The 26326-nt window shown below is 36.7% G+C and overlaps 1 protein-coding gene across 1 annotated transcript in view; it reads right to left on the bottom strand.

Moving 5' to 3' along the window:
* Nucleotides 1-26326, bottom strand: part of jp (junctophilin) — a 50309-nt gene that overhangs the window by 12247 nt on the left and 11736 nt on the right. The window contains exons 2-3 of the mRNA XM_074085801.1: nucleotides 17947-18158; nucleotides 7389-7663 (exon numbers count right to left, since the gene is read on the bottom strand). Coding sequence (XP_073941902.1) covers nucleotides 7389-7663; nucleotides 17947-18158 — 487 coding nt within the window. The remainder of the gene's footprint in view (nucleotides 1-7388; nucleotides 7664-17946; nucleotides 18159-26326) is intronic.

The raw sequence follows: 26326 nt of genomic DNA, 5'->3' as shown, positions 1-26326 counted from the left end.
ATGTCCATGTCGTTGGCTAACTATAAACGTCTACAAGATTGTCAGATTCTTCATTGAAATGGAGTTTCTATATCACCGTTTTAGTCATTTCTCTGTGCCTACTTCAAAATTCTTCATAATATATCATCATATACTTATGTACGCTAATTCAAATAAAGTTATACGATGTGTAACGATGCATCTTAATTTATTTGTGTCCCTAACATAAACCGGGATGAATGAGACACAGCGGATGGACTGAATCAGCACGGAATGCAGCAGTGTAAACATGAATTCATTGGAATTCTGTATTTTTAGTAGAAGAAAATCTCAGTCAACTTGGTGAATTAGGTCAACGCTATTGTAATACGCAGATCGTATGGCAGTCACAGATTTTAAATATCTTAATCGTTGACTGACATGTTATACTATATATACATCTTTTGTTAAATGAGATATAAGCATAGCCCGTGAATACACATAACGAAAAAACCGTGCACGTCTCTCTTTACTATTAAAACTAGCGGCTCGCTCTGGCTTTGCACGGGTGCATTGATGCAAAAAATGAGATCAAAATCTTTCCTGACAGCATCTTCGGTCCTTACTTTTTATATGGAGATTTAATTACCTAGAATTATTACTTTTTCGTAGAATTTTAAGAAAACGCATTTTTCTGAAGTGTTGCGCAGTTTTTTATTCAAATACTTACATAGGTAGATGTTGAAAATATTTAAAAAAGAACATATCTACTATCTTTATATACAGGTAAATGAACTAAAAGAATTTTTTTGCTCACCCGCGACCTTATGATAGCTACGTTTATACAAGATCCTTACTTGACTAAACGCGATAACACTTTTCTTAATTAGGATTCTAAATCATTTAGGATCCTAAATTTGGTCATGTGTAATAAGCCCTTTAAATTACTTACCTTTTTTTATTTAAGGTAGTTTTATGTGACGATTAAAATTTATAAATAATTTGCGGGTAGTTTTGTTTGCGAAAAAATATAGGTGGGTACTTAGGGAGCTAGAGTAACCAATTAAAACGTTTTTTGTAGTTTGTTAGTCTAACATCTGGTAGCATGGTGTACGGTTGTGTTGCTCTGAAGATGAGCTCTGGTTGAGTTCGAAACGCGTCAGTGTAGTGTGGTGGTGGTGGTAGACGGGTTTGTGTGATTTGTGTGTGTTCTTACAGTGTGGAGGTGAAGGAACTGCATGAACACGCATATCTTGCATAAACGTAGCTATCAATAAATTATTTAAATACATAGAGCGGTCTCTTTAAAAACGTGCAGGGTGCGGTGATGTGAAAAATATCTACATATACTCCATTTATTTTAACATTTGAAACTTAACGGCAAAATTTACACACGTTTTTAAATGAAACAACGAAACTATTTAAAATTGTGCTAACTTCTATAGTAGAAACATAATAAATACCGGTAATAAATGTACGTGTAGGTAGGTATTTTCAGTCCATTTGTGTTCGTAATACCGAGAATCTTGTTACAATTTGACCGTTAATTCAAACCTTAAATTAAACGTCGTATATTCGAGATTTAAATCATGTGCAGTGCACTTCAAGTCTTGCATTTCGCTGGCTTGAGGACGTAAATTGCGATTAACGTGCTAACATCAAATAAATCAAGATAAAGATGCAAAATGTACTGAATAATTTACATATTTTTGCACATGCCTGCGAAAACCACTGTATAATAACAGAATAAACATATGAAATATTTGCATTATAAATGTGTAATCAAAAAGCAATATATAAATAGTTTTAACAAAGTTAAATTACTCGTATGTACTTACTTTGACTACATCTAGATCTTCTAAGATAACGGTTTGTGCTACCGGCTTGCAAATAAAGTAAAAATATTTTTAGTATGCAGTTAAAAGAAAATAAAGTTATTGCACTCCATGCATACACTGCAAATAACAAAAATCCAAATTATGAACCTTACCTAACACTTTTATAACTCAACTACACTCTCGGGCACTCAAATCCGTTTAAGAGCTACGGTGCCACAGACAGAAACACAGACACACATAGCGGTCAAACTTATAACACCCCTCTTTTTGCGTCGGGGGTTAACAACTCATGGAGGTATGAATGACCTCTCTCTCTCTCTCTCTCTCTCTCTCTCTCTCTCTCTCCATAGGTACAGTAATTAAAATATCTCAATACCACTGAAATGTCACAAATTCGATATCTACCAAGATGTGTGTAATTTGAGATGAGGCATCCGAAAATGATTCCCACGCTTGTTTCACGCGTCATTCGGTCCCGCTATCCAAAGTATATTCGCCAAGTAGGTAGAGTAAGGAATAGATTGCTGGTCTAGTGCATTTAAGGCCCGTCGTGCTGCGCATGGCCGTAAACCACACAGTTTAGCAAACTGTCTTACCCTCGAGTGATAAATACTGCTCTAAGTATATAAACTAAAATGCGTGCGTCATGATATCATGATTTTTTAGCAATAATAAGAGTTTTTTTTTATTCTTGTAAACAATAATTAAATAATAACCAACAAAAACTTGGAAAACCCCCGACTTTGTTACTTCAAAGTTTTGATGAAACATATCTAAGAACCATCGCTAGAAACCCTGATTTCAAATTTAAAAACCGGCCAAGAGCGTATTGGACACGCCCAAAATAAGGTTCCGTAACCATTACGAAAAATATAAGTAATATTTTTCTAAGAATTTTGTATTTTATACGGAATCTTCCAAGTTTAGGTACATTTTATACCTTAGGCTGCTATTTACTCTTAAACTACCAAAAGTCTTAAACTACTAAGTCTAAAGAAAACTTAGCCGTTATAGTTTTCCTTGAAAGTTTGATATACTTACTACCATCCCGAATTTTTTCAAATTTTTCCACTCACCGGCTTAGATTTTAGAGGGGGGGACGACGCTCGATTTTCATGAAAATTTGCAATTTAAAGTTGAATATTTCGCAAACAAATCGTTGAATTATTCATCATCATCATTGAACCTCTAATTGTTTAAAAATACCTATCAAACGATACCCCACACTATAGGGTTGGATGAGGAAAAAAAAACATCCCCACTTTACGTCTATGGGAGGTACCCTAAAAAATAATATTTTTTATTTTTTATTGTACCATTTTGTCGGCATAGTTTACATATATGTATATCCGTGCAAAATTACAGCTTTCTAGCATTGATAGTCCCTTTTAGCCTCGGTCAGGAGTTAAAAAATATAGTAGGTACCTACGCCAAAAGAAGTTGCGGAAAGTGATGAGATGACGCCCGGATTTGCAGGTTCTAACACTTCTAACTTAGGTATATCTTTCGGTCCATTGCATTGCATAGAGGTTTGATATTTGCTGGTCATATCGGAACGTATGCTAACTGAACTGCTATAAAAGTGCTAGTGGCCAGTACTTTTTTAGGGTTCTGTAGTAGTCTTACAAAAATATATAGCTTCATCATGTCCATCATAGCTTAGAGGCTGTTAGTGCTAGAAAGCAGAACTTTGCATTAGTGGAAACAGCTGAGCGGAGCACGGATTGGTAAATGAAACCTTTCTATTGGTTCATGAAAAACACATTCCACGCAACGCATCCTCCCACATCTCTGGTGGAAATTCAGTCTTAATGGCTTTCAAGCCGTATTAAGGTAGTATGCTTGTAGTATGTGTAGAGGTACACTTATTAAAAAAATGAAGTAAAAAAACGATGTAGGTTATTATACTTCAAATGGCAATGATATTGGTTGTAAAATGAGAGATTTTTTGGAACTATACATAGATTCTATAATTTTAAAATGTACAGCAATAAATAAATAATAAATTCACACATAATACAATGTCTAATGTAATGACCTAATGATACACTTGTTGTAGGTAACCAAGATCACCCTTCAGCATTGTGTTCTCCCTCTAATTAACTCCTTGTTGGAGAAAGCCCTTGAGACTTGGACTTGAGCATGCCTGTACGGCTATTAAGTACCTAATGTTAGAAAGTCGACACGAAGCACTTAGTCTAAGACCTAGACTCTAGAGTGCGAAAGTCTTTGTCGTCATTCATACATAAGTACCTACTTCCGTTCGGGAGTGTTGGTAGCGAGCGAAGCGTAAAAATGGCGCGCGATAAGTTTGTGAGATGAAATTCATTTGTATTTAATTGTTAAAATTAAACAGAATATCGTCACGCCGGCAGCAAAATGTACTCGCAGTGTGTTAAAGCCGCAGGGCGTCACTGCCGTGTGAAAACCTCGTGAGTAATAAAAATTTGCATAGTTTTTTTTAATGCGGACGTGTACCTACGAGTATTAGAATTTTTTTTTCATGAATAGAAGTAGGTATAAAAAACGTGTTTTGAAACTTTTTCTTACTTAAGAGGTTTTCACATTGCAGTGACGAAAGGTAAGAGACGAGAGAAGAGAGCGAAGAGGAAGGTAATGAGAGGTAAGCGGTGTGTGAGAAAAAAAACATTAAACAGGAATGCTGGCCTTTTTCCTCGCTCACCGCATAGCATTAACTAGTAGGTACCTTTCATTGGCGCCTTACCGTAAACAAGTGTAGGAAATGATACTTTGAACTTTGAGTCATCGAAATGCCAACGTCTATTCTGATACTTTTTTCCGATATTTGATTAATTATCTACACCTACAGCTAATTATCAACACTCTTTAACCTTGTTAATTCCTACGATCTACATTTAAAACTACAACTTTTAAGTGAAACTACCGTGAGACACAGACATAATTATTATAATAAAATTGTCGGGTCAGTCACGTACCTACTCGTAATAGCCTCGGTATGCGTGACATGTTTCGAACCAATACGTGGTTCCTTGTCTAAAGGGAGCATACATCATTGTCGGTTCTATATCGGCTATTTATTATTGAGTGATCCGCATATGTTACTTTACTGAGCGATTTTAGGTTTCAATGAAATCTGACATGGGCCTTACCTACTGAGTTCAATGGCTGTTGTCGAATATGAATAATTATTGACCAGCCAAGTGTTTTAGGTGGCTGCCGTTAAATTAGGTACACACTGTTTGTTCTAGTTTCATATTTTTTAAAATAAATACGTCAGCAAACTGATTACAAGGAATAAATATAACCATAAATGCAGCAATAGATCTTTGAGAACGTGATTCTTATTGGTGTTAGTATTGGAACCATCCTAACTAATCTGCAGTAGGTACTTTTGCCACTTATTGCGTTCACCTGGGTATACAAAATAAATGACAGTAACTTGTACGATTTGGGCAATGGCCAGACTAGCACAATATAAATGTGAGCAAGCTTAAGTTAAATAATATCATAACATGATTAGCATAACTACTGCGACGTACTTAACTTACGTGAACTATAAAATTGGATTGCAGTGAGTAAAGAAATTCGAAGACAATTATTGTGGAATCAAAGTGCTGACAAACCGTGATTTGTATCGATATGTGTGGACTGTGTTTTGTGGCAAAACCGTATCTCACCTACAAGTAAACATGCTATACCTATCTTACGAGTTACGATGCATGAAGGCAAAATGTCCTTTTGATTCTAGCGCAACTTTAATTAAATGAACATTTATTTTGTATCTAACGATTGTGATGTTTGCTATGTGAGGGGTTTTCAGGACAAAAAAATCATCTAGCCTGGTCTCTGGGAAAACGCGTGTTTTTGAGGTTTTGCCATGTAGTTGTTCAAGGTAGGTTAAACAGCATAGGTAGGTAGTATAAGTGAGATTCAATAGTGACGCTGAATGCATATTTAATAGGTCTGTCGTTTATTAGTATTTCGTTTGACATAGCTTTAGAGAAACCTAACCCTCGATTCCTTTTTGGAAAAACAAACGTATTGCTAGGTTACTTTTCTATGCACAGACGCACAGTCGATCAATTTGATAAATATTGGTAACCATAGGTATTTTGTCATCAGACATTTACGTCAAAAAACAACAGAAATACAATTATTTATGATAGGGTTTTATGAAGGCCCAGAAGTCAAGTTGATTGATTGTACACATAAGGCAAACCCTTGGCCCGAGAGGGCACCAAATGTAGGAGTTCACTTTCAAGCGGGGTCACTACAACTGTACTAATTACAGAACAAATAATAAGAGATATAAACGATGCCGTCGTGCATAACGGTACTCAACAATATATGTAATGTTTAACGGAACCACCACAGCATCTCTGCAATAACCCATTATTTTAAGTAGTTACCTACCTTAGTTGCAGATTGAGCTGGAAAATAAATAGGGCTTTTTAGGGTTCCGGAGCCAAAATGGCAAAAACGGAACCCTTTTTTTCGCCATGTCTGTCTGTCTGTCTGTCTCTGTCTGTCCGTCCGCGACTTTGCTCAGGGACTATCAACTACTAGAAAGCTGTAATTTTGCACGAATGTATTGTATGTAAACTATGCCGACAAAATGGTACAAGAAAAATTCAAAAAAAAATTTTTTGTGTACCTCTAGACGTAGTGATTGTGGGGGTGTTTTTTTTTCTCATCCAGTCTTGCAGTGTGGGGTATCGTTGGGTAGGTCTTTTAAAATCATTACGGGGTTGCTAAACGATTTTTCGATTCAGTGATTTGTTTGCAAAACATTCAACTTTAAAGTGCAAATTTTCATTAAAATCAAGCGTCCCCCCCCTCTAAAATCTAAACCGGTGGGTGGAAAAATTTGAAAAAATTCAGAATGGTAGTAAGTCTATCAAACTTTCAAGGAAAACTATAACGGCTAAGTTTGCTTGACAATTATTGGTAGTTTAAATAGCAGCCCTTGGGATTAGGATTTCGTATTTTGTACGGATCTTCTAAGTTTAGGTATATTTTATACTAAGAATAATAAGATAAAATATACCTAAACTTGGAAGATTCCCTATAAAATACGAAATCCTTAGAAAAATATTACTTATTTGTTTCGTAATGGCTACGGAACCCTATTTTGGGCGTGTCCGACACGCTCTTGGCCGGTTTTTAACTAGTATATGCGCGGTCGCGTTTTTAGACTGAAAGACATTTGTATTATAATACTCTTATTATTAGTTCTGTAGTAACTACTAACAGACACACAGTGCCTCACCTGTGCCCTTAGTGTAAGTTTTCGGTTACAAAGTACGTCTCGATCGCGTTCGCGTTAAAATCTCAATTTGTATGCAAACACGAACAGCACCTCTAACGGAACGTTTGCGATGTTCGTGTTTCCATACAAATTGAGATTTTAACGCGAACGCGATCGAGACGTATTTTGTACTGTGCCTTTACATATACATAACATCGCAAACGTTCCGCTAGAGGCGCTGTTCGTGTTCGTTTCCATATAAATTGAGATTTTAACGCGAACGCCATCGAGACGTATTTTGTAACCGAAAATTTACACTAAGGGCACTGACGTCACTCGTGCGTAAAAAGTATAGCACTCACGGAAAGTAAGCCTTTCTTTGGTTTTTCGACGAGCGAACCGCGTCGTCCTGATGGCTCGTCGGAGCTGGCTTTGAGGACGAAGCCGCCGCGTGCGTCGTCCATGCGGTGCGTGCGCCGCTCGGAGGGGTCGGGCGTGCCCGCCTCCACCAGCGAGGACATGGAACCGCGCGCGTCGCGGGCGCCGCCGCGGTAGTGCGACGCGAGCCCGAACGGCGCCGACGTCCGCACGCCGTAGCCGTGCCGCATGCCGCGCATCCATTGCCCTTGGTATGTTCCTGGAAAAAGTGGAGGAAGATATCAGTCAAAAGCTACAAGAAATTAAAAAAAAACACGTGAACGTGCTATAACATATAACAAAAAATTAAAAAACCCGACTGCCAAAACTAAAAGGAAGAAAATAAGTCAAGTGGTCTAGAACTCTGTAGTAGCTAATTTAAAGTTCAACAGTCGGGACCCATTATTAAGAGTTTTTGAGCGTCACGATTTAAAGGGGTCCCGACTGTTGAACTTTAAATTAGCTACTACAGAGTTCTAGACCACTTGACTTATTTTCTTCCTTTTAGTTTTGGCAGTCGGGTTTTTGATTTTTATTATTAGCTTTCATTTGATACCCATATTGTTACAATACAATTTTTTTTCATTCCTCTGCCATATTTTGTTATTTGGGTGCCAGATGAGGAAACAGTAGGTAGGTTAGCACTGGAACCTCCAAAACAGAACAAAGTACTTAACTGAGAATAGTCTTAGGGTGTACTTTAATCACGAATGGTAGTTATTCGGGGTCTGACGATGAAGCAGTCAGACTGGTTTACATTAAAGCGAGTTTTTAACTTTTATAATTAAATATTCTACGTTTTACTTTACACTTATATTATACTCATGGGGAGGAGGTAAAGTAAAAAGGTCGTCGTTTATTGACATGGCCCACCGCAAAGTAAAGAGTGAATCAATAAATTATTTAAGTACCTACTTAGTAAGTTTTTGTTAATACATGTATTTTTAGTCAATTTTATATTGTTGTAGAGGCTGGAAAGTAAGCAATAGATGAACGAGGTAATTTGAAGGCCAACCCGAAGGGGAGACCTTCGATAATACGAGTTCATCTATTGCACTTCTGGTCGAGAATAAACATTGTGCTTACTGCTTTTCACGACGACTGCGAGGAAATAAAAAACACTTATCACAAAACAAACAATAACAATCCAAAGACTGCGTTGCTTCCACCGTGTGAAACTCTTTACCGGCCCAGATTGGATAATAGCCTCTTACGTCAAAGTCCTAAAATGTCCAGTGCCGAAATTGCGTCCAAATCGTAAGAGGTCCATGTCTTCCAGCGTCTACATAAGTCTTGCCACGTCCAAGTCTCGGATGGTCCAAATCGCGAAATGCCTAAGTAGTAAAATATCCAATCTTTACTAATGTCTATGTCTCGGACGGTCCTAATCGTGGAATGTCTAAGTATTCAAAACCGGCCAAGAGGCTGTCAGACACGTCCAGGACGGGGCTCCGCAGCCGTAACGAAAAAGTAGTTGCATATATAATTTTTCACCTCAGCACCTCAAACAGGCAGGTTTTGCTATTAGAAATCAGTGAGCAAAATCGCATTTTGCTCACTCCGTGAGACAAAGTAACTTTTTAATTATTTTTTTAAAATGCTGAGTACAGTGTTGGGTCTACTCACCAAATTCCAAATATTTGAACTTTTCTTTGATCTGTCATCAAAGAATTTCAAAAAGCGAGAGATAGGATCAAATGTGTTGATTACAATCTTAAATTAAATTTTTGGTATTAAAAATATATTGATACCTAATAAATTACATGACATCGAAATATTTCCAAAATGTAAATTTTCCCGATCTTTTAATAAAGTATGCAACCTCGTTGCACGAAAACCGCTTCTCTTGTTTTTTTTTTTATAAAAGAATTCTGTTTACTGCCTCTACAGTTGGAATAAATATTTGTTAAATTGTACGAATTTTTAACAAATCTATTTATGAGGCCTGTGCCCAGCAGTGGGACGTATATAGGCTGGGATGATGATGATGATGATGATGATGATTTATGTTTATGTAATATAAATCTTAATAAAAATTCATATTTAAAGGTTTAATAGCATTTATAATAAATTATACGTTTATTGTCAAACCTTTTTAATGATCCCAAGATGAGGCTTTTTGCAGTATTAAAAAATAAGTGTGACATTAGTACAAGATCAAATGAGGGCTATCGTTTTTTGTCTCACTAGATGGCGCACTGTTGCGTGAGGTTTTTAAGTATGGTTTTGAAAGTCTGTTATTACGGGCGTGAAAACAAAGTTTAGATTAAAATCATATTTAATACACCTTAAAACCGTACCATATAAATATCGAGCATGCCACAGTGTTGCATAGTCGTTTTGTTCGGATAAAAGGGAGGGCAAAGGTTTCCGAAAGAGAAAACTGTCCCAAAACACAGACATTCAATGCCCCGGAACGCATATTTGTCATAATTAATTTCAGATATTGCAAAATATTCACAAAATTATTCTAATTATAAATAAACCCGCTTAGCTCACCCAAAAACTATGAGATTTGACATTTCGGAGACCTCACGCTACACTAGCGCCTCTAGTGGCGAATTCATACGCGATAGCCCTCATTACAATGCATGTTATGAGTATGAGATTTGTATTGTATCTACTGGACACTTTGTTATGGTTTTAAATGTGATTATTATGATTGTTTCTTAATAATCGGATTCTATTTTAAAAAAATGTGTTTTTTTGTAAACAGGTAGGTACTTATTATGTGGTTTTATTCTTACGTTACATTTAAATTATGTTCTCGCTGCTGAGGTGAAAAATTGTATGTGTCACACGAGACCAAAGTTTTTTGCATCTCGTGTATACTTAATTATGAATCCCTTGCTGTTCTCAGGATTCTAACCTAGATACATAGTCTCGTAATAAGATTTCTTTTGAACATTTCATTTTAACATTCACAGATTTTTTGTGCGGGACAATGATTACTGCATTGTCACCAGGATTCTTCAAATATATTGTAGCACAAATTTCAAATCAATTGGACCTACGAGTAATCAATTCCTACCGTAATTGATTCAAATCAATATCTTATAACTTTAAACGCGCAATTCTTATATATAATTTCGGGAGCGTCCGACACGCTCCGTTTCTGAGTTTCGGATTATATACTATTATCATTTTCTAAATATATAAAACTCAAAGGTGACTGACTGACATAGTGATCTATCAACGCACAGCCCAAACCATTGTACGGATCGGGCTGAAATTTGGCATGCAGGTAGATGTTATGACGTAGGCATCCGCTAAGAAAGGATTTTTCGAAATTCCCACGGGATAGGGAATAAATGGGATTTATATTTTCACTTTGAAATGGCCCCATTTCCGTAACTATAATTATTAGAAACTTCAAATTTGGTATGCAAGTAGGTAATAGGTACTAAGAGCTAAAAACACTTTTCAGTATTTTACGAAATTCCGACGGGATAGTGAATAAAAAGGATTTGTATTTTCACTTTCAATTATTGACCCTTTTACCGTAACTATAATTATTAGAGAGTTCAAATTTGGCGAGCAAGTAGGTAATACTAACAGCTAAAAACAATTTTCAGGATTTATCAAAATTCCTATGGGATAGGGAATAAAATGGGATTTATATTTTCGCTTCAAAGTGGCCCTAACTCCGTAATTATAAATATTAAAGACTTCAAATTTGGCATGCAGGTAGATAATACTAATAGGTAAAAACTGTTTCAAAGATTTTCCGAATATCCCACGGGATAAAACGAATAAAGAGAATTTTATATACCAACTGAATCAGAAAACGCATAAGCTAATCCAATAAAACTGAGGACTGGAGATTTGGCAAACTGATGTAAATCTGGTAACAATTATTTAGCAGTGACATCTTGCTCATCCTGGCGAGGATCGTCTCCATAGAAGGGAACTCCTCAAAAGTTAATGGCACACGCAAAAGATTTTACATGATTGTTAAATTTCAATGACAATGCGTTTATATTATATACACCGCCTGATGCTGCAGCCAGGGTCGTCTGCTGATGACGGAACTCCTCAAGGGCTGATAGAATAGATACGAAATTTTACATGTACGTTCAACGAGCTGACACAATTACTTTGCCCACCCGCGACCTTTATGCGCAATGTGTGTTCATGCAGTTCCTCCACCTCCACACTGTAAGAACACACAAATCACACTAATCCATCTATCACCACCACCACTTTACACTGACGCGTTTCGAACTCAACCAGAGCTCATTTTCAGAGCAACACAACCGTTCAGCATGCTACGGTGTGAAATTTGGCATAGATGGACCCAAAAGTAATGCAGAGGTGCACTAGGGTGCACTACTTTACAATTTCTCGGGATATAATCCTATATGGTGTATGAAGTCGCGGGCAAAAGAAACGCGTAGTACTTTAACGTTTTCTAAAATTTCAACCCTGAATCAGCGAAGCAGGGAGGGTTTCAAAGCTGGTAAGAATCATAATTAATTTCGTATGTAGGTTGATTTTTGTATTACAAAATTTGCACCATCGGTCTAAAAGAAAATCTGTCCGTATTTGTATTTCCATATAATCCTCCGAAAATTAATCAAAACACGAAAAAAGGATCGCAGAAAGTAAGCGTATGTTACTCCAAATTTAACGCGAGCGAAGCTGCGGGCAAAAGCTAGTCATATTATAAAATAAGTGGTAACTATTTACTTAAGTGTTAAGACTTATATGTACATAGGTATAAGACTCCTTTGGTCCTTCCAACTGGCCAAGTTTAATTAGTGCATGTGACCGACTGTCCTTTCATTTCCGGTAAACTTTACCGGGTAACTTAACTTAAAACTTTAACAGAAACAGAATAAGATTCACTTAATTATCTTTATAATTAGAAAAGTAGGTACCTACACACATGGTGCCGGCCGGCAATATTTACCGTAGCGTAGTATAAAGTGGAAGACTCGCATTGCTGACATTTCTGTAAGTAGTGACAGTGTCAGGCCCTAAACTATGGTGACAGGTGTCGGGACAGTTAGGACTAGGTTAGCATATTTTCAGTGTCATCGAGATTTCTATCGACACAATATATTATGTACTAAAGACTGCAATCGAGATGGGTCTCAATTCAACAATAAGGTAATTGGTTCTCCGCACGTCTTTCACCTATTCGCATTCGCAAGCGCAACGCATCTTATTTCAAACCGATCAGAATCGCTACAATCAAGATAATTCGAATATGTGTGCACAATGTAATCATAATCAGTAATTCAATTAATTCATGCTAATCAAATAAACTCATGTTTATTAACTAGAGCTCCCTGCCTACACGAAAGTAAACTATTTATGCCTGACAGGTATAATAATATCAATTAGCGTGCAATCTACCCGAGTAGATAACGTTGGGCTAACAAGCACTACTCGCGGGACAGGCTCTTGCGAAGATTACAGATAAAAGCTATTAGTTAATGACCTTGACCGAGCGAATATCGTTAACAGAGGCTAATTCGGTTTGTTAATTAATTAACTACGTATTTGAGCAATTTGTGTTTGATAATGTTATTTCATTAATTGGCTTATGACTTCTCCTCTATGGTTATATGCTGGAAGAACAAATCTCTTTTTAGTGTAAAGGTGGTGGCTCAGTTTAGTGGCATTCAAATGTATGGAATTGTCAAACTTAAACTAATTTCAATAACTAAATTATTTTTTCTTGTTTTCATTAACAGAAATGTTATATCTGATTAGTGTGTTTGAAACGATTATATGTTGTAACGAAAACCTTTTTTTTGAATGGCTGTTAAGACATACCTAGCTTATATTTATGTGCATACTAAGTAATATTTTTGTGTACCTAAGTATTTATTATATATTATTATTTGATTACTCTTATTAGTTTTCCTCAACCTAAAAATTATATGAAATCTAATGTCAAGTGGATTTACGCGCTTTAAATGTCGAAATTGTGTGGCAGGCGTCGTAGGCGTCCTGGCTATAATAACACGAGGGCCACGAACCGGGGCGGCGGCGCGGCGGCAACGCGGTCGCCTCCACATCGCTCTCCAACCATTCACTTATTAAACTAAAAAAGCTTTTAGCTGTTACAGCCATGCCCTATATTTACTTCTGCCGATATAGTACGTGCCTGCTAAAAGTAACAACATCTACCTTATTGGTTAACACTGGAACGCCAGCATAGTATAGAAAAGACTACTTTTCTTAACTAGTCATTCATGTCCTAGTGACATGACATGTTGAGCTCGTTTTGAGATGTAATTATCCGTGTACGCATTGCATAATATTTTGGCACTAAGAAGGTAAGAAAATGTGAAAAACTCGCTCATCTGAGGGAGTTCTATAATGGGGACTAAGGAGATGACGTCAGCTCGGTGGCCGCATCGTCTAATTTTCGATTGCCAGGAAATAACAACGATGCAGCAGTTTTAAATGAGAGAATATTTGGGTGGTTAGTAAATGAAAGTATTGTTCTAAATCAAGTAAACAAATAGGCGGGCAGTCATGGCGTTCAAATAGTAAGGGGATTCTTATTCTTACAATGGTTCTATATCAAAAGTAGGATCACTTTACACGTTTAGCCACAAAATTGTTATCTGCGCTAAAGAATTGAAAGTTGTAAGAGGGCATTTGCAAACTTTTATGAAAGATAAGTATTTGATAAAGCCTTTTATATTAAGTAGTTGGTATCGCTGCCAAACAGGACATATACAATCCGTGAGGCCGGACAGCTTCAAAGGAGATTCTACTTTCAGCAGATGTATTGTAGTCTGTCGTGAGTTTTGAATGTCTCCTTTTTGAGTCAGCTTTTGTAACATAGGACATCGACTCATGGAAACGCTGGGCACCTTTCATTCGTCGGACGTCAAAAGTCTGTCATTTATTGTCAGTATTTATGTAAGTATATCGCCATGAGTATGGCTAGGTTCTAATACGAGTATGCAAGGTAAAAGCAGCCTAAGAAATAGTTAAGTAGCTGTATAGTTAATGCGAAGAAAAACACAATTAAATACCAAATCAATAGTGGAGATAATAATATCAAACCTACTATATCCTATTCCTACTTCTAAACTAACCAACTGATCTACACAAAGCAGCAAACTAGGAACCGGGTTCACATTTAAATTACTCGCGGAGTCTCTCTCAAAGTGCAGTGAGAGAGCCTATTCTAAGCTAAACCTAAGTCGAGTGGGTAACTCTGCTCCTAATTCTAACACCCGTGTGCTACTGGTATCCATCAAGGGGATTGGGTCGACAAATACCAGTAACGAAGAATAAGAGTGCGAATAAATAATAAATAGATAAACGGACAAGATCTTGGTGAATTTGGACACGGTATGGCATCTCAAACCTCCAAAACCCTGGGAGAAAGTTCTGTCTCTTCCGGTATAATACAAGACCCCGCCCTTACTCAATAGGCGTACTCTACACTGAAGAACGTTCCAGGGAATGCCAGCCTGTCGTTACCACCGCTAGTGACCTGGCTCTCATTCCCTAAGAATCGGCTATTACTGAGCCGAAATCCGGTTGGGTTCTCCGCTACCCCAAGATTAATACTAAACCAAACTTACAAAACAAAACACAAAAACCGTTTAAACTATTAAATAAACACTTCGAATCGCTATGTAGTCTCCAGCAATGAATATCAAATCACTCATATGTTGGCGATTAATACACAAAGCAGAAATTCTAATACACTATAATTAATTAACACAAGAAATTATTAAAACCCCAACAAAAATTACGAAATAATCGATACTTGCAATAATTCAGGGAGAACCTTCCGAACGCGTAGCAAAATCAAAGTCTCTTTCGTTCGTCTTCGTGCCCCTTTTATACTTAAGTAGTTACACTTGCAACACTGGCATCTCTGGCTTCTGTCGTTACATTTTACTTTGGCCACTTTCGCCTCTTTGGTCTCAATGGCTTCATTGCTACGATTACGTCAGAAATCTTCCTCTATCTGTCAGTCAGTATTGCAGTGATCTTATTTGAGTAGTTTAGTTAAATAATAAGTTGATATTGATAATTTTACAATGAAATAGTCTCAAATAGTATATAAAATTTGTAATTTAATAAATTAAGTTTTTTAATCTATATATATCTAAATATATGTTCCCATAAGACGAAATTACAGACCATCGGCTTAATGTACATTTGATAAGTAACACAGCGCCTTTTTGTGTGGCACGCTAAGTATCAATACACTGTATATATTTACTAGTTGATCGTACTCGTAATCAGTTTTCCTCAGTACCCCATTGTGTTCCTTAAATGTGATTATATGATTAATCTGTGGTTAATGTTTTCATAGTGGTTTATTGTACGCGCTGGTCTAAACGAGTGGTCGAAATTGTGTGGCGCGGGCGTCGTGGCAGGCGTGCCTGGCTATATATAACACGAGGGCCACGAACCGGGGCGGCGGCGCGGCGGCAACGCGGTCGCCTCCACATCGCTCTCCAACCATTCACTTATTAAACTAAAAAAGCTTTTAGCTGTTACAGCCATGCCCTATATTTACTTCTGCCGATATAGTACGTGCCCGCTAAAAGTAACAACATCTACCTTATTGGTTAACACTGGAACGCCAGCATAGTATAGAAAAGACCACTTTTCATATAACTCTCAATGTCATGAAGCATGTCCAAGTGACATCACAGGTTGAGCTCGTTTTGAGATGTAATTATCCGTGTACGCATTGTGCATAATATTTTGGCACTAAGAAGGTAAGAAAATGTGAAAAACTCGCTCATCTGAGGGAGTTCTATAATGGGGACTAAGGAGATGACGTCAGCTCGGTGGCCGGTCATCGTCTAATTTTCGATTGCCAAAAGCCGCAAAACCATAACAACGATGCAGCAGTGTTAAATGATTTCAGAATATCTTGGGTGGTTATTAAATGAAAGTATAAAAAAATGTTCTAAATCGAGTAAACAAACAGGCGGGCAGGTCATGGCGTTGCAAATCGAAAGGGGCTATTCTTATTCTTACAATGACGTACTAATCAAAAGTAGGTATTTAATCATCTTTACACGTTTAGCATACAAAATTGTTACCTACGCTAAAGAATTGAAAGTTGTAAGAGGGCATTTGCAAACTTTTATCGAGGTTGCTGGTGTAATAGATGAGGGTTGTGTGTTATAGTAAGTCGTGAATGGCTCTCGCTGCGTGAGCCGGGACATGAATGGAGCAATCCGTGCTAGGACAACACTGGCCGGACGAGCTACGCATTATGATGACTAATATACGACGAAGATGTCAAATGTAGTCACTATCGTGAATTTATGAATGACCAATCTCCATTATGAGTCACCTTTTGTGTAAAATTTGTGTGACGTCGACTCATGGTGTTGCTCGGGCACGGTTTCCTATCTTTTCGATGTTTCAAGGCTGAATTAATCCTAATTAGTTTGCAGACACAGTGTCAGTTGGCACGATATTCGACGAAAATAATAGAATAGTTATATTTCTCAATACGAGGATGCCGCGGTCGATGCTGCCGACCGAGGCTCGTCTTGAAAGCAGCGCGGTCGTTTTGGCTGGATGAGATCTGAGAAAACTAGTTCATCGACAATTTACTACATCTTTTATTGTCGGCATTCTTTAACGAGGACGTAGGTAAATTTTATTTAGCCGCTAGCTGATTTTGCCTTCCCTGCTCAGGCATGCATGGAACGTTGTTCGAATTGCGTTTTACTAGAACTGCTGCTATATTAGGCATCTAGAGGAGCTGTGTAAAGGTATCAGCGAAGTGCGAGGAAAAACCCGTCAATATGATTTATTAATTATCCTAGCCTTCCATCCTGGACTGTTCTCTTAGACCAAAGTATCTACATAAGTGCTTTATCATTTCAGGACAGTTTTGTACAGCAGAAAATAATAATAAAGGCATATTAAATATAGTCGTATTTGATTGAGCCGTACAACTGACATTGAAACTTAGTTAGCTGGTAGAGTTAACAATGTAACTATCAACTGTGTATCTAATACCTCGCCCTCCCTAGTAATGTTTCACTCAAAAATATTACAATGTATGTAAGTATATAAATTCGTTAATTCTCCAGATTTGTGCACGCAGATTAACGCGTCACCTGTATTCTACAAAAGCGATGAATTAATTAGATTCCAGGTGATTGGCGGTCATTTCTCCTGATTTGTCCACTCTCACTAAACAACGCGTCTATTTTGTAAAACAAAGCAACGCGTTAATTCTGACAGACTTCGAATGTCATTGTTGACAGTTTTGATTGTCCACTCTGGGCACACTGGTTTGGGCAGGTAAAGAGTTGCGCCCAGTACAATTACAATTAAGTTCTTTAAGCTATTATTTTATTTTTATTTTTACTAATAGGCTGTAAGTTGTCAGAAATAAAGTTTTTTTATTATTATTAGATGGAGTGTACATATCTGAAGATGATCAAATTAAAGTAATATTAATTTACGTAAGTGCCGTAACACAGTTGACAGGGGATCATATTTTTTTCGTAAATACATGTATAGAAAAAGCATACTGACCGCCATCGGCGTAAGTCTCGGAGCCGTAGCCGTCTTGCAGGCCGTTGGCCCAGGTGCCCTCGTACTTGGCGTTGCTCGTGGTGCTCTGGCGCACGCCGTAGCGCCCCTTGTAGCCCTGTGTCCACTCGCCGCGGTATAACCACCGCCCGCGCGTCTCCACGCCCAGCCCATGCCGCTTGCCGTTTTGCCACTGCCCCTCGAATGAACTTCCACTGTGGAACAAACGGGGATTGTTAAAATATAAAGGATTATATTTGAAGTAAACCTACCTACCAAGTAAAATATTTCTCTACAATATTTTTATATTTTGCCCTTGAAATAATTTAAGTTCAAACCAGAGCACAGAATAAGTAATAGTACAAGTAACCAGAGTAAAGAATTACAATACATTCACGTAATAGTATATTACTGAAAAGACCAGTACCACTACCATGAGTTTACAGTGACCGTACTCGATAGCGACGGCGTAAATTATTTGTATGGAGAATTGTACAGCGCCGCTACAAATAATTTACGCCGTCGCTATCAAATACGGTCACTGTAAACTCGTGGTAGTTTTACAGTATAGCATTAATTGAAACTTGTAGCTTTTAAAACAAAAACTACAACGACTTAGTGAACGAAGCATACGTAAATGAAAGAGAAATTCCCGCTCAATCTGTTTTTTTTTCTAAGTTTTTAACTTTTTAACTATGCAAGAAATCATGACATAGGCCAAAAAAAATATTTAGTTGGTTACAATCTTAAATTAAATTGTTATAATTCATCCATAAATATGAACTTAAACAAGTGAAAATTTAACACATTAAATTGGACTAAATCTCTGATTTTTCGGAATTTAGGCGTAAATTAGGTAGGTATACCTAAAATTTACCTTGAACTTGAGCAAACATACTTACATATACTGGTCGGACACGGTAATAATGAATACTTAAATAATGAGCTAAGAGTCATAATAAACCGAACTCAAGTAACCGAACTGAAGTTATGTCAGTCGAGAACCATTATTTCACGTGTTTGTATGAAATAAGCATTAAAAATAAAATAACTGTTTATGAGTTTGTGTGAGTCACTGAGATTGAGTTTAGTTATTAATACGGGATTTTCTTTCTGTCTTAGTAGCATCAGGGAAAGTCAGAAATAGACGATTATAGGGGAATAAGGATATCGTTTGTCTTGTATAACCATGCGTGTTTCCAAAAGTTATCAAAGCTGTACAAGTTCAACGATCGGTTGAAGTTTGACGTTAGTAGTAAAATCGAAACAATACCTACACGAGATAAAGTAACTCTTGGTAATTCTTGTATTTGTACTTATCATTGGTTTGGATAGTTTAAATGTGTAGCTGGAATATCTTAATTGTAGTCAAAACGATACTTTGGGAGCTTGATTTATATCTTGAAGTCGAAAATGAGACCTTTGAGACTTAGCTGTCACTTATACCACTTGGATGCTCTACCATCTGTGGCTCTACGTGGCACAACGATAATATGCTTTTTGAAAATGTAATGTTATTGTTATGTTAGGTGTCTTTGATACTTTCATTTTAGCAGTACGATATTACGAGTACATAAGTATGTATGTACTCAATTAATAGATTTACTTAATTTAATTTATTTATACCTAGCTAAATATTTAAATTAAGCCAGCGCTTTAAGATTTCTTAAGAATAAACCCAATATGCAGTTTAAACATGAATAGTTTACGTACTAAAAGTAAATGTAGTATTTGAAATAGGCCTATAAAAAGAACTCAATGTATAGTGGACACATTATGAGTCGAGTACGTAACTAAAGAAACGTGTTTCCAGATATTATTTACGAGCAGAGATAGCCACACGCTCTAAGAGTACATTTATCATGGCGGTTGCTGTTCATAAATCCATATCTACGTTTCTAAAATATTTTAACCGTAGATTACATGTGAATATTTGATAACCTATAAACTAAAAGTGTATAAAGCTACATAATAGATGTTTTCACCTCCTTAATTGGTAGGCAGTGGTTTTCGCATGCATACATGTTAATTCCTAAGAATATATTTATGTTGGAACTTCTCTGTCGCATTAGGTCAATGATAGATGTAAGTGTGTGTACAATAAATAAGTAAAATATTGCTAGAGTAAGGTACGAAAATCAAGAAAGTAGACTTAAAATAAGTTAATTCTTACAATAGTCATAGTCGACCAATTTGGAATTAGTTACGTGATTAACACAAACTACAATGAAATAACTTAGCTTAATCAGTCAACCTCTTAATGGGTAGCACATTACTGTTTTTATTAGTTGCAGCGAGATAATGGACCGGCCTGTTCTCGCCACGGGCAGCGGAACAGTTCGAGCTTAACCTCTATTTATATCGCTGTTACACATTCTGCGGTAGCGTAACTGAATAATACAAGTTAAATCAACAGACTTCAGTTGGAAAAGGCTTCGGCCTTGAGGACAATAATGAGGGCGGGTCGCCAAACTGTACCGGTACCTATGTTCGTACTTGTATTCCCACAGCCAGCCTACGTTGCCCTGAAAAGGTGCGTTGTGAAATGGAAAATGTTAAGTAAAGCGGCGGCCGAGTGTTTATCGATCGTATCCCGTCTAGGATCTTGAATAGAGGTCAAAGCTTGGGAAACGATTCGCATCAACACCTTGGCTCTGTTTAGTCTGTTAATGGTTTTAAGAGCTAAGAGATACCTAAGTACTTTGTTTTCAATAATGTGCAGTGGCACTGACAAAAAATATATATTTTTTAAATATTTTTAGCGAAACACTTACATATTTTAAAGAGATACCGTTATATTATCTTTCGAATCGTGTTAATAATTTAATATCTCTTGCGCAAGCATTTTATATCTTTCTACTTAGTTCAAAGTTCGCACTCTTTTTTCACACACAAAAACAAAGTGTAGGTAGGTACTTGTAGTACGAGTACCTATAAAGTGCGGGTTCGTAATAGCTGTGATTAGAAATATAGCAGCCAAAAGCTCTGAGCGACGAAACGCGGATTGACGGTTGACGGCACAGAGTACTTTATACATATACGTTGACGGCTTCGTGTGGAAAGAATAGGTAGGTACCTGCTTGTTATAATGATGTCAGGTGGATGTTAGCAACGGTCATTTAGACCTACTTTGATTCGTAACCTCCACGCTCAATCATGACACAATTGATAATGGCCCATTCGAAATCGACAAACCGATAATTAAATTGAATTGTGGTTTTTTGCCAAGAAATACTTAGCATTACGACTACGGCGGAGTTTTACAGTGAAGTAAAACATCGCGAGGAAACCTGCACACACCTGTGATGAAACTCAATTGTCTGTGTGAAGTTTCCAATCTGCATTGGGCCCGCGTGGCAACTACGGTCCAGCCCTTTCGTTCTGAGAGGAGGGGTTGTGCCCTCGAATGGGATATTTGCAGGCTGAGATGATGATGATGATGAACTTGAAGATTGACAGAATCCATTTAATTAATTGACTTTTTGTCTGATGATATTACAAATATTCGGTTAGGTAGGTACTTTTCTGCCTCTGTATTACATTATACTCGTCACGTATTTTATTACAAGCATTTATTTAGTTTAACCTGTCCCGTTGTCTCTCTCTGTCTGTCTGTCGGTCTGTCTGTCTGTAGTTAAATCTTGCAAATTAAATTTGATCAACTACCAGTAGTCAGATTGACTTAAAATTTGGAATACTTATGTAAATCACGTGACAATACAACAATCTAGTAGTGACATCCTGGTAGTCCAGCCAGGATCGTCTCCGCAGGAAGGAACTCTTCAACGGTTAATAGAATCGACTTGAAATTTGGTATGCAAATCTAGTTAGGGTGACAATGCAAGTACAGTCAACAAAAAGTACAGTCAGCAAAAAGCTTGTATTAAAAATAAAAAAATTATGGTTAGGTTAATTCTACCTAATTCCCTTCAATATAAATAAGCACTCAAGCACGTTCCTATCTAATATGCAAGTGAAACAAAAAGGTATGGGTACATATGTTCCCGCCTGTGTATACACTACGCACTATTTAATTAGAACTTTTCAATAAATACTGTATTTATAAGTACCTAGAGGTTCATTTCACTATATTGATGGACGCGTCTACGAAGTATCTTCTTATTATTATACACTATATTCTAGTTATAAATATCGATTCTATCTCCCAGATTGAGTCCGTCCAATCTGCAACAGATGTAGATCTAATCGCCCTCGGACTCACTCGACTGTTAATAAAAGGAACATGATCGATTTTATTGCTATTTCAATGGGGTTATGTATTTACTTACAATCGCAGCAACTATATACTAAACTATAACTGATTGCTAAATTATAGTTCCCGTAATAGCCTAGTGGTTTGACCTATGGTCACTCAAACATACATAAGGTCGTAGGTTCGAGCCCGGGTTCGCTCCTCTGAGTTTTTAGAAATTTATATGCGAAATCACATTTGAAATTGAGCCATGAGCTTTAAGATGAAGGAAAACATCGTGAGGAAACCTGCACTAATTTATAAATAGTATTCTAAATATTCCCTAAGCGTCATCAAAAACTAAAAGAACGGAATATTTCATACAGATGAACGGTTTTCGCTTTGTTTATATGCCGAATAAACATTTTTTTATCGTTTTTTCGCTGAGCCAATTATGTTTGTCAGTTGTGGCTGTGTTTTTATTATAATCCCGGTTTCATACGTTTGACAAACTGCAACAAATGCACCGGAAACATGATCGGAAACTTTCTTATCGCAAAAACACATCAGTCAATAACTGGGTGAAATTACCTTCAAGATTTGACCTTACGATATATACAAACGAACAAAACTTTCCATGTTAATAAAACTTTTTTAACAGAGACTCATCAGAGGTTTCATGTCAACCAAGGTCAACGCTATGTTTGGGCTGCTACGAGCGACCGTCTACGACGTAGCGCATTTGTAGCTTGTAGCGCCTTTTGCAGTAGGTAGGTATGTATATAATTTACGTAGGCGACAGGCTAGCAACCTGGCACTATTGTACCTTTTTTGTCAAACTTACAGTCAGTTCAATATAGGAATGGACAGAAGGAAAAAAGGCTCTTTATAATGCACGCTTTAGGAAGTCATTTAAAAAATTTCATTATTTTAGTATACGGTCCAAACTTAATTCTAATTAAAATATCGAAGACGTCAATATTAGTTTCAATTATTCATTAACTAACTGTTGCCCGCGGGAACTATGCAATTTTCGGAGATAAAAGCTATTCTATGTCCTTCCCGGGGACTTGTACTACGTGTTATTTTTTTAAAACAGAAACGTGTTCCTATAAAATACCTTAAAAGACAGAGGTAAAGAACATTCTGCAAGAAACGGGACGTTTATAATATTGTTAACTCAAGAAATATTCTATATATTATTTATAGTTTTTAATCGCCAGTTTGGATCAAAATGTGACGACCTCTAATCATATACGAATAGTTAACTTTTCACTGCACCAAATTTGATAAAGTTTGGAATGGAAAAAGCTTGAACTTCATAGCAGAAACTACGCATAGAATATTTTTAAACATGGAATGAGAGCGGATGAGTCCACGAAACACAGTTATTAAATTATGTATAAATATAAATCGAATTGATATTATGTAGCAAATTACGGGTTACAATTGTGTTATTTTGTAAGTACATTACATTATCTACTTACAAAGTAAACAAAATTATGACTTCATCTTATTACTTCTTGTATTCATCATCATCATTATTATTAGGAACGACTTCATAAAAAATGTTTAGAACCCCTGCTTCTGGGACCTGCTAGAAGCTAGAGTCCAATGTTATCCTAAATAGTCTTATAAAACCTAAAAAAATGCTAAAAGTGGCTCCGAAGCGTTAACGTTTCGTGTGCTCTGCCTACCCCATTTGGGAGTACAGGCGTGATGTTTGTGTATTGTGTGTGTGTGTGTGTGTGTGTGTGTGTGTGTGTGTGTGTGTGTGTGTGTGTGTGTGTGTGTGTGTGTAATTTATCTGTATAAGTATGCAGCAAAACAAGATAGCTTTACTCTGGTTCTACGATTTTTGCAATCAACATCATACAACATTAAAATCACAACGTTCTCCATTACATGTAACTAATATAATAAATAAAAAATTACAACAAACATTCTTATCTGTGGCGTACCGTGGGTGGACTAATGTAGACGCGGGCGAAGTCATAGAAAGTCAAAATTACAATTACATTTTTTTTTCTATCAGTGAGGCCCCCTTTCTATCGTTCCGAAGATCTATCCAATAAATCTATCTTACCAAACATGCTTTGTTATACTTTTTAATTAATAAATAAAAGGAGATTTTAAGTCTGGTGGTATCGCACTTAAAGAGGCCTCGCGAGGCCCTTTTAAGTGCGAGGCCGTGGGCGAGGGCCCACTTCACCCACGCCTAGCTACGCCACTGATACTTATGCTGTTTAAAATTAATAATTAGCAAAATACTTACACAAATATTTACAAAGTTTTTTTTTATGATATGAGTATAAATACGATTGCCTTAAAACATATAAATATTAAATGATGTTTTGCATTCAATCTGGTCCGCGAACTTATATTATTCTGGGATACCAACTAGACTGAACTCGGCCCCTATTGATGTAGTTTTTTCTGAGTCCACACACAATACAGACATACAATCTTCTATATATATAAAAGAAGAAACTGACTGACTGACTGACTTATAAATCAACGCACAGCCCAAACCGCTGGGGCTAGAAACTTGAAATTTGGAATATATATTTCTTAACACATGTAGACGCGCACTAAGAAAGGATTTTTCGAAATTCCCACGGGATAGGGAAATATCTAAACCTTTTTTCGCTTCTTTGTTTGTAGTCGAATCTCTGAAACTGTTGAGCCGATTTAAAAAATTCTTTCACCGTTAGTAAGCTACACTATCCTTGATTGACATATGTTACTTTTTATCCGGGATAATGCAAAATTCCCGCGGGATAGAAATATATTAATTAAATTTCGGAGCTGCTTTAAAAAATTCTTACATATAATGTGATATGACTATCTCCAAATGACAAAAGCTACTTTTTCTACGGGAAATTACAAAATTCCCATGGGATAGAAAAAACTAAATGCAACTACGGAGATGATTTTAAAAATTCTTTCACCAATAAAAAGATACACTATTCCTCATTAGTATAGACTAGGTACTTTTCTTCGGGAAAATGCAAAATTCCCGCGGGATAGAAATAAGTGAATTCAACTTCGGGTCTGATTTTAAAAGTTGTTTCAACAAAAGTAAGCTACAGTATTCCTGATTGACATAGGATATGTTTTTCCGGCAAAATGAAAAATTCCCACGGGATAGAAATAAGTAAATTCAACTTTGGCACTGCTTTTAAAAATTCTTTCATATGATATGACTATCCTCGATTGACATAGACCACTTTTTTTTTGGAAAATCCAAAATTCCTATGGGATAGAAAAAACTGAATTCAACTTCAGAGCTGATTTTAAAAATTCTTCCACTAATATAAAGCTGCACTATTGCTGATTGGTATAGATTACTCTTCTTTGGGAAAATGAAAACATCCCGCAGGATAGGTAGAAGTAAATTCGGAGCTGATTTTAAAAATTCTTTCACTAACAGTAATCTGCAGTATCTCTGATTGACAAAGGCTGCTTTTCTACAGAAGAATGCAAAATTCCCGCAGGATCGACATAAGTAAATTCATCATTGGGGTTGATTTAAAAAGATATTTTACCAATTGGGAGCTACATTATCCCTGATTGGCATAAGCTACTTTTCTCCGGAAAAACATAAAATTCCCGCGGGATAGCAAAAAGTGAATTCAACTTCAAGGTTGATTTATTTATAATTCTATACCTAACTCTACCTGAACAGTACCATGACTGGATGACTGACAGACAATGCATAGCCAAAACTACTGGTGCTAGAGACTTGAAATTAGCATAGATGGACCTAAAGTAATACAGAGGTGCACTAGGGAAAGATTTTTAGAAAATCCCATGGAATAGGAAAATATCTCAACTTTGTTGGTTTCTTTGTTTGTTGGGGGTAATCTCTGAAACTACTGAGCTGATTTAAATAATTCTATTACCAATAGAAAGCTACAATATCCCTGATGGACAGACTTCTTTTTTTTTAATGCAAAATTTCCGCAGAATAAAAATAAGTGAATTCAATTTCGGGGCAGAATTTCAAAATTCTATCAATAATAGAAAGCTACAATATGTCTCTCATCGACAATTAAGAATATTAAAATAGATCATAACAGTAATTCATGTCCCGCGGGACTTTAACAATTTCTCGAGATACAATCCTATATCCTATATCGTGTAGGAAGTCGCCGGCAAAAGAAACGCGTAGTACTTTAACGTCTTTAT

Source organism: Choristoneura fumiferana, chromosome 3 (genome assembly GCF_025370935.1).
Source record: "Choristoneura fumiferana chromosome 3, NRCan_CFum_1, whole genome shotgun sequence".
In the NCBI taxonomy this organism is placed as follows: domain Eukaryota; kingdom Metazoa; phylum Arthropoda; class Insecta; order Lepidoptera; family Tortricidae; genus Choristoneura; species Choristoneura fumiferana.
This window is presented reverse-complemented; position numbering and strand designations above follow the sequence as displayed.